This window comes from Spinacia oleracea, chromosome 6 (assembly GCF_020520425.1).
Source record: "Spinacia oleracea cultivar Varoflay chromosome 6, BTI_SOV_V1, whole genome shotgun sequence".
NCBI classification, from domain to species: Eukaryota; Viridiplantae; Streptophyta; class Magnoliopsida; order Caryophyllales; family Amaranthaceae; genus Spinacia; species Spinacia oleracea.
In genome coordinates this window covers 121735668-121750297 of record NC_079492.1, presented here as the reverse complement: position 1 = coordinate 121750297, position 14630 = coordinate 121735668, and the positions used below count along the sequence as shown (strand labels likewise).

The 14630-nt window shown below is 34.3% G+C and overlaps 1 protein-coding gene across 1 annotated transcript; it reads left to right on the top strand.

The window, feature by feature from the left end:
• The first annotated feature begins 2682 nt into the window (after positions 1 to 2682).
• Positions 2683 to 4581, top strand: LOC110791323 (GDSL esterase/lipase At1g29670-like). The gene is made up of 5 exons (XM_021996076.1): positions 2683 to 2917; positions 3490 to 3614; positions 3700 to 3930; positions 4020 to 4254; positions 4343 to 4581. The coding sequence occupies exons 1-5, from the start codon at positions 2683 to 2685 to the stop codon at positions 4579 to 4581; spliced, it is 1065 nt and encodes a 354-aa protein (XP_021851768.1).
• The last annotated feature ends 10049 nt before the right edge of the window (positions 4582 to 14630 follow it).

Here is a 14630-nt window from a genome sequence, read left to right as displayed (position 1 = left end):
AGTCGCGACTTAATATCGTTCCGAATATTATTTATCCTTTCGTATACCACGAATCGCCGTCGTACGATACGATTTATTCGTTTCGCCTAGCTTACGAATATTCGCGATACGATATACGATTCCGATGCAAGGTCGTATCGTATAATACGTTTCCAACTAATTCCCGAAAAACTATTAATTGAATTTCCGATTCATTTAATCTGATGATCTGTTACGTGTCATTGGTGTGACCTTGTAGGTCCAGTCAAGAGTAAGCTGTGAGTTTAATATTCATTAGAACTCACTGATCGGAAGCATTGCTCCAGCTAGCTGTTCCGATCACTTGATCTCACTGAATTAATTGTTCGCAATTAATCTGAACCTTGGTATTAGACTTAATGCACCTTGGGTGAAGGACATATTTCCTTCACCAAATAGAGCACATGAATATAGACCAATTAGTTTATGCACAACCATTTACAAAGGTATAGACAAGATCTTAGTCAATATAATTAAACCTTTTTTAAAGAAATCCCTACCAAAATGCGCACCAGAACGAGCAATCCAAGATAACATACTTATTGTACAAGAAATTCTTAACATGTTTAATAAGTCCAAAAATAAGACCGGATGGCTAGCTCTAAAGCTAGACATGGAAAAGGCTTATGATAGAGTAGAATGAGATTTTCTTTGGACTACTTTACAAACGTTTGGGTTCAATGAAACTTGGATTAATTGGATTAAATATTGTGTTACTACAGTCTCGTATTCCCTTGCAGTAAACAATAACGCCGCAAATCTTATTACCCCCACAAGAGAATTACGTCAAGGGGATCCTCTTTCCCCGGTGTATTTTCTTATTAGTATGAAAGTATTATCTCGACAACTCTTACTGCATGCTCGACAGAAAAATATTGGCATTGGTATCACTCGGTGCACCTATTATTCCATGTCTGCTCTTCGCAGATGACAGTTTATTATTTTGTAATGCTAAAACAATGGCTTGTGCTAAGCTTAGGGATATTTTAAATGATTTTTCCAATATGTTAGGATAAATGATAAACTTCAATAAGTCCTCGCTTGTCTTTTCAAAAGTTGTTACTAAGGCTAGAAAAAATCAATTGGCAAGTTATTTTAACATGACTCCAAAATCCTTTCTTAGACGCTATTTAGGAGTTTTTTTTCACATCCAAGACCTTCACTTCCCAGAATTTTCAACATTTACTGACTAAAGCTGAACAATTGGTGTTCAAATATGGTCTCCAAAGCTGGAAAAACAGTTCTAATACAAAGTAATTTAGAGGCGTTACCTTCATATGCAATGACGACAGCTCGTCTACCAAAGAATATCTCCAATTCATTAGATCAAATTAATCGTAACTTTTCTTGGAAACAATCTGCTTATATCTATGATCTCTTGGGATAAATTTGTCGACCAAATCAAGGTAGTCTTGATCTCCATAAAACAGATGCAGTTAATTCCTCTTTTCTGGCAAAATTAGGATGGAAAATAATTTCTGACAATAAAAACTTGTGGGTTCAACTTATTCAAGTTAAATATTTGAAGAAACATTCTTTTTTTGAATGCAAACCTCAAGCAAAAGATTCCTGGATATGGAAAAAGATTCTTCAAATTCGTCCCCTCCTTCTTCAAGGTATAAGATGGAAAATTGGTTCAGGATCTAATGTCATTTTTTGCTAGATAATTGGCCGGTGTTACTCCACTAATTTAATCTCGTTTTTAAACTTGGATGATTCCGCTATCCAAGACTTAGATACTACAGTAGATCAATGTATTCCTCCTGCTCGCAGTTGGAATGAACATGTTCTAGATTCGGTAGTTCAAGTTATCAAAGGTATTCCCTTACCTGTCACTGAAGTTTTAGATCAACCATGTTGGGGGTTTTCTAGCAATGGAAACTTTACCGTTAAGTCTGCCACTTGGTTAGCTCATAACGCTATTTCTCATGCTAAATGGGAATACCATTGGATTTAAAAACTAGATATTTTCCCGAAGTTAAAAGTTTTTATATGGCAATTTTTGCACAACGGTCTTCCTACTAGAGAGTAGAGACAACCTGGTGTACTGTAAAATTGAAATTCCTATTACTTGCCCTTTCGGTCCAAGTGAATTAAGTGAGCTAGGGTGGGTGGGTTAGTGTATCGGGTTGGTTATGCTGGCCTGCTGGGTGGACCGTGACAAGTTGTGCCATTTTAGGTGGGCTGGGCAAGTAGACTTCCAGAAGTAAATGCATTATCCATTTATCCTATTTATCTACTTCGTATTTAGTAGTAGCACATAGTCATAATTAACGATGAATAGACAAAGACAAAGAGTCAATACTCTATATTTAACAAATGCAAGAAAAATGGTTAGATATTCAAACTGTTTAAATAACACCAATAGAACAACTTGAAATCAATTACTTGCTATAAGAACACAAGAATGTTACAGATTGCCATTACTCCTTTGAATTAAACCCAACATTTGATTTAATGCTTATGCACAGTCAAAACTAATAGATGCAAAATAAAACTCAGTAAAATGATGAAACTTAAAAGCAATTACTTGCTATAGACCACATTAATAAGCTATGGAGTATGTTAGATTTCGGTTTATATATATACTCTCTTACGCATACATCTTTTGTCTTACAAAAAGCTTTTTCTTAAACCTCAAAACATTACACGGATTATTATTCAATGGGACTATTAGTAGTGATAATTGCAATATTTGTTGCAAGTTTGCAACTAAATATGATTAATGGGGAACCCCAAGTACCTTGTTTCTTCATATTTGGAGATTCATTGTCAGATAGTGGTAATAACAATAACCTCGTAACATTAGCCAAGGCCAATTTTTTACCTTATGGCATTGACTTTCCCGATGGGCCTACAGGGAGATTCACTAACGGCCGGACCACCGTTGATATCATTGGTAATTTTATGCACTTAAATACTTGTTAGTTCACTTTGTTTTTAACAATAACTGGGTGATTTTTCTCGACATGGATTTTCAATGTATCAAATTATTATGATTTTTATTAATAGAAAATGGTAGATATAGTCAGAGTTATAGGTTGACAAACGTGAAAGTACGGTGGATCTTTTACTCTTGGTAATATTCTGCACTACTCCACAACTACTATTCTTTAGGGGTGTCAAATTGGGTCATCGATCGGTTACGGGTCGGGTATAATCGGATAATGTAGTTGTACGGGGTCATTATGCTTATGCGGATTGAATTTGTGAAAAAATAAAACGGGTCACTTCAGTTTTTGTCAGAAATCGGTTGGATTGGGTCCGTTTTTGACAGCCCCGCTATTCTTTCAAGTTGTCAGGGTTGGCCCTAGGGTTGTTTTGAAGGGAGATAACCCAAGTAGCAGTAAGAAGAGGGGCCCATAGTTTGTTATGGGCCTTTGGCAGCTCATAAAAAATGCTGAACATTTCTCCTTATATATATTAAGCTGTCATGAAACTGATAATTGTTTTTGGCATTTATTGACACAGGTGATCATCTAGGTTTAAATGGGTATATCAAAGCCTTTCCAATTATAAAAGAGGAAGAAATAGTTGGAGGCGTAAATTATGCATCTGGTTCAGCTGGAATTCTCGCTGAAACTGGTTTTCAAGTGGTAATTAATTAAGACTCATAATACCTTATATATTTGTTTATTAAAAATATGGTATGTTATGTTATGTTATGTGTATAATGTATAGGGAGATAGGATTAGTATGGATGAGCAGCTGAACAACCACAAAGAAATAGTGTCAAGAATCTCAACAAGTCTAGGCCAAAACAACTCTGCAACTCATCTAAACAAATGCCTCTACTCTGTGAATGTTGGGAGCAACGACTGGATGTTTAACTATTTCTCCAAAGTACCTCAATTGTCCACTCCCCAAGCTTATGCTGAAACCCTCATTACTCAATTATCCGCCCAGTTAAACGTAATCCCTCCACCTCTTCCTAATATATATATATTCGATCATATATTGTTCTGACTAATTAATCTGTTTGATTTGGGTGGTTGTTGTAGACTCTTTATGATCTAGGAGCTAGGAAGGTCATATTATTTGGACTTGGACCACTTGGATGTCTTCCCCTTTCAAACATACAAGGGATATGTTCTAGTTTTATTAATGATATCATGGATATGTATAACACCAAGTTAAGATCACTAGCCGATACTTTCAACACTAATCATACCGATGCCAAATTTATTTGGATTAACACTTTTAACATTGTTTCCCCGGATAATCTTCAAGGCCTTGGTAATTCCCACTCATCTTTCTAGTTTCTGGTATGGTCTGATTTTTCTAGTCCAAATACTGATAATTGCTTATATATAATTGGTTGCAGGTTTGAAGATAACAAATGTACCTTGTTGTGGAGTATTTCAAAATATGTTCTGCAATCCACTGAATATTCCATGTATTGATAGAGGGGATCGTGCATATTGGGACCAAGCACATCCCACTGAGGCTGCTAACAGGGTTTTAGCAGGAAGAGCCTACAAATCACTAAACTCCACTGATGCTTATCCTATGGACATAAGTACCCTAGCTCAGCTCAATTCATCAACAACGAATCATTCATAGAGATGGTTTGAGTTGTATGTTTTGATTGACAAAAAGGAAATACAACACTTAGATTTCCTTTTAGAACCAACTTCTTGTGCATATACTTCTCTCAAATCTCAATACAATAACAACAATAACAATGAAGCCTTCATTACCAAAATGACATCTGCATACATTTTTCAGTCTTGCATCAATATAAATAAGTGAATCAAGAGTAAATTGAACTATATTGCAATTGGTAAAATCAATTTAATTACTTTATTCTGCAAATTAAATTCTGCATCTATGAGCTGGCAAATGTGAATCTGTATACTGTTAGAAACTTAGAATTCATATACTAGTGTAGTAGTGTATAATCTCAATCAAATGTGACATAACCTATCAAAATAACCAACAAAAAAAAGTGAAAATAAATAAGAAAATATCATCTAAAATTCATCCGAAGAGACTTTGAAACAGGCCTATCCTTCAAATGAGCATTAACTCGAGCAAGTTTCTTCTTTCTGGTATTCGATTCGTGGCCGAAAACGGTATTAGACAGGGGAGAAATAAGAAGAACAGATCTAGAAAGAATCAAAGTTGATTGAATTTCTGATGAATTGAACAAATGGGTAATGTCTTGAAGAGGCTTTCTGGTAGAAATCTTGCGGCATTTGATACTCTTGTTGTGAAATCTAACAACTGGATTTACGTTACTGACTTTCTTTGAAGAAGTGAAAGGTGGGATATTCTCTTTGTTATCTTGGTTTAACCCCTCTACTGCCATTTTAACTTCTTTAATGGAAAAAACAAAGACAGACTTCGAAAAGCTGATTTAAGTGTTTAACAATGGTTGAGAGAGATTTGAGTGAGTGGAGAATGCATTGAAGAGAATGAAATATATAAGAGAGCAAGATTCCATTTTGTTTTTTCAATTGTTGAAATTTTCAAGTTTTAAAATCACCTGAAATTTTCATTATTTTTAGACTGCCGCAGTGCAAGTAGAAAGAGATTTTGAAATTCCCGGGGTTTTTTGATTAATTAATGGGAGGCGCGCAGCTGAGATATGGAATTTTATGGCGCGCAGCTGAGTGAACCCCTTTAAAGTTTTAACCCACACTGTCCATGATCCGACCCAGTTAGACCTGTACCAATCCTTATCCGACCTGTCCAAGATCCGACTCAGTTAAACCTGCACCATTTCTGATCTGACATTTTTTTTTTTTTTTGAAAGTTAAAATAACCACGTATATTCATAAAGGGGTAATAAATTACCTTAAATTTACCCAAGACCAGAAGAATGAAACCGTTGCTTCACCTTCGGGTATATTTATTATATAAGGAGTACTAACGTTAGCAAGAACGAAAGAGGTACTTCGCAATATTTAAACGATTTTAAAATTGACTATTATCTCATTTTAGTATAGGTGAATCATGGCGTTAGAGTAGTATTGGACTATTGGTATGTCTTATAAAGATCCTTTTTTCTTTTTTGTTCTACTATGAGGAGTTTCCACCGCCTTCGGCGAGTGGACTAATCTCCCGCGGGAGTTTGCATGGGTACCTCAATGTGCAGCATCCCTCCCAGTTGAGATTTTTTCCATTCCCAAATATCGAACCCGAGACCTTGGTTAAGGAGCAAGAGACCCTTAACAATTCATGCCAACCTCAATTGGTTCTTATAAAGATCTTTTAAATCATCGCAACTCACAGATACTCGATCATGGGTTGCACCCATCATTAAGAGGGAGAAATAATTTACAAGATGGAAGGGAATTCCACCTTAAAATCATAAGCAGTTAACTTTCTCTTCTTTTTATCAATGTAGGACGCTTACAATAATGTGATGCTTTTTGGTAAGATCTTAACATAATCCAATATATTTGGTTTGTATCAACATCAAGTAAGAATGAGATGCTCTTACAATCTATACTGAACAATTGAACATTGTAAAATAATAAAGTTAAAAGAAAAAAGAGTGCACTGTTGATGAGTGAGCTAGCCACGATTTTGGTAGTTCGTACATAGAAGGCTAGAAGAGCAAATACGGAGTGTTTGCTAAATTTTCACTATCACTTGTGATTCTTTAACTGTAAATCTTTTTTTGCTACGGATGTTTAGTTTTTACTGCGTATTGTAATTTAATTTTTGGAAGGCATAAAGCATTGTCAATCTCCATTAGAAAGAGTCAAAGAGGTCGGGAGCCTGCGCTACGGTAAGAAAATGTTGTTGTATTTTAGAATAATCAAAGTAACTGATAAGCCCTGATACATACTTTTATGCGGGAGTATGCATTTGAGCAGGAAGGCAAAAAAGTTGGGTTTGTTGATCTATACAAGTTATTTAGTGGTGAAACGGTAAACACTGCCTAAGTTTCAATTCGGATCAGGTAAAACTTATAAACTTCTCTCCTACAAATATAATAACTGGGATTAATTTGAATTTTTTTTCCCCCGACAGGTAAAAACGAATGTAATAAAAATAAAATTTTAATTTATTATTTCGTTTTTAATTTTGGATATTTAAAAAAGTGTTGCCAAAAATATGAATAATTACTGGATTTCATAATTAAAATAATTTTGAAAAAAATAAAATTGTTAGATTTTTTGTTTAAAAATTATAGTTTAAAAAATTTATCTGTTATATATTAATTTCGATTGAATTTTTTTTTAAACAAATGGGAAGGGTGAAGGGGGAATGGGGTAATTTTCGTTAAAAGGGTAAAATCTTCCTTTCACCACAAACACGAGGGCGTTTTTAGCGATTGAGGACGTTGAATAGCGATATACTAAATATACCACTTGCGGCCGTATTTATTTAGGAGTTATATTTTTATTTTTGATAATTTTTCTACTTACTCTCAAATTATTTAATACGGAGTATATCTTACTTTCCTATGGGTTTACTATTACAATAAACTCCCTCTCTACCTTGATTAAAATATATACTTTTTTCATCCTTTTCCTATTTGTTTATTACTTCCCATTTGCTTTATTATTTATATTACATTCAACTCTCCTTTCTTAATAATTGTGCCGGTCAACATATAACTCCTAAAATTTACAGAGGGAGTACCAAATAAAATTACACACAAAATAACATTACAACATAAAGATAATCCATAATTGTTACTAGCGCGCAATACCTACAACATTTGCTTAGCCCATTCTTGGAACGGGCCAAAAACTAGTTACAAATTAAATACGACCACCTAAAATAACCACTCCTTAGAGTCTTAAACCACTAGTCTTATATGCATGCGATGCGTGCGAATAAAAAAACAAATTTGATCCCCTTAAGCAAACATACTTTAAAATCAAGATCAAATCATCAATATTAACAAATAACACAAAAGTTTCATAATTCTTTTGTTTTATCTTAAAATAATTTTAAAAGGGAAAAATACATAATATATGAGTAATGTTTGAAGAACCATATGTGAACTTAAAGAAATAACATTTTTATGACATTGCGCCAGACCCTTTCCTTTGTCACATATCTTAGATAAGAATCTCCTAAAAATCACCTAATTTACATTGTTAATAGAATAACTGTAATGCGTTGTACTGCTATCGCAAATTCGCAATCTCTTAAAACCAAGCTAGTTTTCTAACTTTTTTGACGTCCAAATAAATCTTTATCAGTCTCTTGCCTTCTCCAATTGACAATGTGAAATAAATTGAACAAAAGTTGACATTGGAACTAATCCCATCAATGAAGAAGAAAAAACCCAGAACTTACCTTTCTTTCCACCCATTAATCCTTCTTAAAACACAACTAACAACCAAAAGCCAAACATATACTCCTAATCAGGCAAGTATAGCCAATTGAAAAATTGGTCTACCTTTCCAAACTCCAAAACATCTTACACCATTCTCAATTTCTCAATTGAAAATGAAATGTCAATTTGATTATTTGAGGACATAAAATTTGAAATTAATGACAACAATTACCAACCACGCTGTAAGAGTTTAAGCTACACTTCTTATTTTACAAATAACAACTACAAATTCTTGACACCCTCCTACCTGAAGTGTCAGATCCCTTTCCCAACATCGGTGTTCGTCAAGCTCCATACATGTAGGTTCTGGATGCCTGAAACTCCTTTTATTTTCATAACATCATTTACGGTGCCTGAGTAATGAGTCTTCTCTGAGTTTACACATTGATTTTGCATCATTCAAGCACGGAAAAAGCTTAGATATCTTGAAATGAAGAACGAAATTCACATAAGAACAAAATAGCGCCGACCCATCTAATGAGTGATGCACACTTGAGAGTGTATCTCAGGGGTATTTTTAGGCAGTTTGGAGAAGACAGGGGTGTACATCTCATCCAACAGTATAAATTTCCTTAATTTGGCAGGATTCTGAAACCTTGCAATATTTGTTGTCACAATAAAACGGAACTGGATTTGGACTTAGCACGGACTTCATTGTAATCAAAAGCTTTGGGCTACCAATCAAGGAAAGAAACAACAACCAACAAAGAAGGGTGCACAGACCTCACCCTAACAAAAACAAAACACTGCAGCAAAAACAGAACAACCTAGCAACAGTAATGCTAAGACAGCAGTAGATCATAGCAGCTGCTGCTCGGAAAAACAGAAGAAAAACAACACTGATTTCTATAAAAGTAAAATGGAACACTTACAACGCGGAGTTCCTCATTCAAAATAGAGACAGGATCGGAACCGGGTTGACTCAGAAAATACTCAACAGCAAGTTTCCAATAGTTCCAGGCAGTGTAGAATTCTGGATTATAATTCTGGAGTTCCAGGCAGTGTAGTTTCTCAAGCAGCTTTGCGCTGATTTCTACAGCTTCTTTGTCGTAACTGAAACCCAGATTTAAAAAAGATATATACATTAGATATCATAATTGTGTGTGTGAGAGAGAGGGAGACACACACAGAGAAAGATAAGTACTTTAGATTGTGATGATAGTTGATAAATTGGGATTGAAGAGTGCGTAATTGAGCATCAAAACCCCCCCACAAAACAAACAGAATAATAGTTTACAAAGTCAAAGGGAGCTATCTGCTTCATCAGAAGCTCAGACCAATCAATTTAGCACATAAAAAATACTGAACCATTTAATTCAACAAAATCACCTCAAAAATATACAATATCCTAAACTAATTAATTTTTCTTAACCTCAAATCAGCACAAATAAAGGATCAAACTATCATTCGTTCACAGAATTCACAATTTAGCAAACTTATATGAGCAACTTAGTAGTATATAACATGTGTTTTAATATTAGGATAACATGTTATCAAATTGCTCAATTTGAATTATTTCTCAAATTGCCCAATTTTGAATTATTTCTCAAATTTCTCAATTTTGAATTATTTCTCAAATTGCTCAATTATAACTACAGTGAAAATTCAGCAATTTATTTCACCATGTTAAACCAAAATGCTCAATTTTAATATTCACAATTTCAAAATGGGGTAAGTGGATTGACATACAATTTGATTTCGTTAATTGCTCTCCTTCTACGTGCTTGTCTTATACTGGAAAATGAAACCAAATTGCTCAATTTAATTCAGATAATGTAGCCGAAAAATTAACGAAATCGGTGCAATTACAGCTATTGAAATGGTTAATATTGAAATTAACGAACGGTTACCTGAATAGAAGGAGAGACAAAAATAGAACTCGAAGAAGAGAGGGAGTAAGAAGAATCAACAATCAAAATGGCGACTTCTGCAGAAGCATCATCAAACCCATAAAATGGGGTAAATGGAGATATTTCCCCTTCCCATTTTCTATTTCTCAATTTTTCAACCTGAATGGAAAATCAACAAACAACAATCAACAAACAACACCAATTAATTGAAATATCTAATTAAGAAAGTTATTCAAAGTGAAAAGAAGATCTCGGCTGCTCACCATTTCCGGCAGATATTGATTGGAGGCAATGGAAGGTCGACGGTGGGAAGCGATTGATGATGGGGCGATGGACGACGACGAGGAGGTGAAACCCAGAAACTCTAACCCTAAAATTCTAGAAACGATAGCTAGAGGAGAGACAAAAGTGAGAAGTTGAGGGGTAAAAATCGCAGGAGACGGCGAGAAAGGTGAGGGGTAACCCTAGAAATGGGTGAGGAGAGAGAAAGGTGGGAGGGGAAGAGAGGCTCAGCAACTCAGCAAGTGCATAAACAACGAAAGAGCAGTAGAGATATGTGAGGGTACTTTAGTCTTTTTATCGGGGGACACGAAAAGTCATGTTACTAAAATGACCTCAGGAGCTGGCTTATATAATAGAGATTCGCGGGATATTAGTAATTGCCATCTTGACCGAGATCCTTTGATTCATACAATCATACCTAGTAAGAAAGAGCTTGTGAATTTTGCCCACTTCTGCAAAATCATGAAGTTGTGAATTTTCAGCAAAATTATGAAGGTGTGTTTCGTAAATATTGGGGTTTCAAGGCAAAATATTAGAATAACAATAAGAACGTGTTTAGGAAATCATTGCGCCGTGCTAACCGTACCACTGCCATGAAAACGAGATTCGGTGCAACTGGGGTGCACAATTGTATTCACCGAATCGTTCCCTAAGGTTTACATAACTCTCATCACAAAAAGGCACCACATTAACTTATGCCCAAAAATAAGAACAAAAAAAGAGGCCGGGGAAAAGGAGATAACAATGTGAATCCTATTCATGTTCGTTTTTCCAAAATGAAAGAGCATATATATAATACTCCAGTCAAGAAGTGAAGGAAGCTATAAGGTTTTAGGAAAACCAACTACCAAAGGAAGTCCAAAGATCTAAAGAGATCAATGACCATCGAGAGCAATAAAATGACTCATAATAATGAGAGATTAATTATCTCCATAAACATGGAGTATAAACACAATGAACCACTCATCAAAATCAGTAAAAGAGAGGTTACATATTATTTAGTGGAGGAATCAAAACAACGGAAGGAAGTCAAGATTCAAAGGAATCCAATGGCCATGATCAATAGACTTAAGTATGATTATTAAGAGTTTAATAACCTCCTTAATCAAGAGGATCATCAAACAACTTAACTTAACATAATTGGAAATTTGGAATAGTTAAGTCACTTAAAATATCAACAAAAAGGTTGTTACAAAAGGAATCCAAAGAGATAATAAAAAACCGGACAAAATCGAAGAGATATTTTCAAAACCGGTCGGGCGTGAATGCAACCATAATTATTCATACATTATGACGGTTTTCGGTGCAATTTCACTAAAACCATATCAAATCCGATTTTTCACTTGCACCCAAACCCGATTGGGTTTTGAAAACTCGGAAGATTTTCGGTGCACTTTTCCAGCTTTAATCCAACAGTGTGAATTTACTAACGTGTTAAATTCGTTTAAATGGAAAACAAATATATCCATATTTAGAAAAATACGGAGGACTCATCTTAAACCAAAATATTGTAACATTACCTTTTAAGAAAGTTTCACAAGTATTGCACTATTTTCATTTAAAAAATAAATTAATTGATTTCACATTACTAATATCTATTACTTATTATTTATTTATTTGGCGTAGAGAGAGTCACAAACTGCAAGTCAACCAATAATGTAGACAGGATTCGGATAATATATATCGACAAATGAAAATTATAAAAAATGATATTTAGAAAAAAAATCTATCTATTAATTACTTTATACTAAAACAGACACCAGGAATAACAAGTGTCACTTCCTAGTGCAAAATTTTCCCGCCAAAAACCATTTTCCTAAAAAAATATCTATTTTATATTATTTTCATTCTCTATCATTTTTTAAAAACTATTTACGTATGGAAAAAAAATATTAGTTTACAAATTATGGCAATAATAGATACTACGTAATAATATTTTTGCTAAATATTTTTTGGTAATATTTTAGTCAAATACGTATATTAATATGGAAAACATATTCACTGGATATGTTGGTCACATTCGATGAATAAATTAAGTAAGTGTATTCAATACTTTATAATTATGCAGTAGTTTGGAGATATTCAGTTAAATATTTTGTAAAAAACTGTTCATAACCCGTACGTGCACAGGATCTAATCTAATATTAAGATGAATCTAACAAAATTGCACGCGCGTAAACATATTTTTTCTTAATTAGCGCATGTGAATCCTATATAATAATAAAAAAAGTTCCTGGATGATGTAAGACCTCCAAAACGTAACCCAAATCTAGCAATCTCATTGACTCCCTCCAAAACCAATCAGTACAAAATTTAAATGGATTTTAGTTATTAAAAATAAAAACCACACAAAGCAAAACCCACGTATCAGTAACCTCCGGTAAAATAAACTACTCCCTCCCATCAAAATAAACTAATCCTCCTATTTTTATGGAACATGAACAACAATTATACCACCGCAAATAAACCTCACCCAGTTACGCTGCCGCTTCCCTTCATTGTTGTACCCTGTTTCTCGTCCCTCACAACTAAGGTATGTATAACTTCAATTTCATTTTCAAGAATTTAAAATTTATTTTTGTGATATTGATATTAGTACTTTTCCAATGGTTTATGATAATGATTAGGACTTTTTACTGTTGTTCGTCGCTTCAATTCGTGCGGTTGTTTCTGCTCTTTGAAACTAGAGGTATGTTTGCTCTTAAATTTTGTTTTCGGTTTTGTATTGGCCAAATTTTGTATGGAAAAGGATTGGGTCGTCCTTAAAATTTTTGGATGGTTTATGATGATAACTAGATTTTTTTACTGTTGTTCGTCGCTTCAATTCGTGCGGTTGTTTCTGCTCTTTGAAACTAGAGGTATGTTTCTGCTCTTAAATTTCGTTTTCGGTTTTGTATAGGCCAAATTTTGTATGGAAAAGGATTTGGTCGTCCTTAAAATTTCTGGATGGTTAAGTAAGAGTGATATATATAGCCCATTCCATTGTTGTTGCTGATGAGTCTGATCCTCCTACTAATAAGTCATGTTTAACATTATTCATTTATGTACTCAATTAGCTTTCTATCTAATTTTCTTTTTGTCAAACTAAAACCGAGTTCAATTTTTTTTCATTACAAAAATTAACTACTACGTAGTAGAAGAGCGTTATATACTTGGTGTTCTTTAAAACAAATAAATGTATAAATTAATTATAATACGTACTTTAATTAGAAGAGCGGAGTATTGAACTTTAATTAAGGGAAAAGTGAGATAACTAATTTTTACGGTTTGTAGGAGGATCAGATTAAAATGATCAGATTAATATAAGATCAATAGCGGGATTAAATGGGTTACAGTTTGTAAACGGTTTGGATTAGAAGGGTTACGGGTTGTAAATGTAGCGCTAATTTATGGTCGTTATTTTGACAGTTGTGTTCTCTGTTTGACGGAGAGAAGGCTTTAAACAGGTTTATGAAGTCCTAACCTTTTTATTATGTTCCACTGGCCTCTTTAACGTTGCTAATAAACAATAGCGATTAGGGTAAAATTTGGTTCAATTTTATATAGGGTTTTTTATTTATAGGATTTGGTTCCAGTTTAGGTTTGTTAAGAGAGAGAATGCGAGATGGGTAGGAATTAGTCATTAGCACAAGAAGAAATAGAGTAACATTAACAGGTTCATACATAATTTGGTTTGTTCATCGACCTGGGTCTATATTCGGGTTTTCCCCCTATAGTCTGATGAATATTGTGGGTAGTCTGTGTGTTTATGCTGCAATTTGCAAGCATGAAGGGATTTCACTTCCATGGGGGGTGTTGTGTGAGAAGTTCCAGGTGGAGGTCGCGGATTTTGATGAGGATGGAGGGAGGTTTAGTATTCAAAAGAGGATGGAAGGGAAGGAATGGGTACGTGTGGGAGGAGCTAGATTATAAGGGAGAATAGTTTGGTGCCTACAAAGTTGGAGGAGGTGGTCACTTGGTGGTTTTTGGATAAAGCTTTTGCTGTGGAATGGTATTTGGATACTATATATAATAGCAAGGAGCATGGCTTTTTGGGGTTTAGGAACACCAACAACTCTTTCGTTTCTTGGATTGATAAGATGAAGGCTTACAAGATTGTTCCTTAATTGAGAAAATGATAAACAAATCATATGTTTGTTTAAGTTATTGTAAGATGGGATCATGGTAGTAAAGTG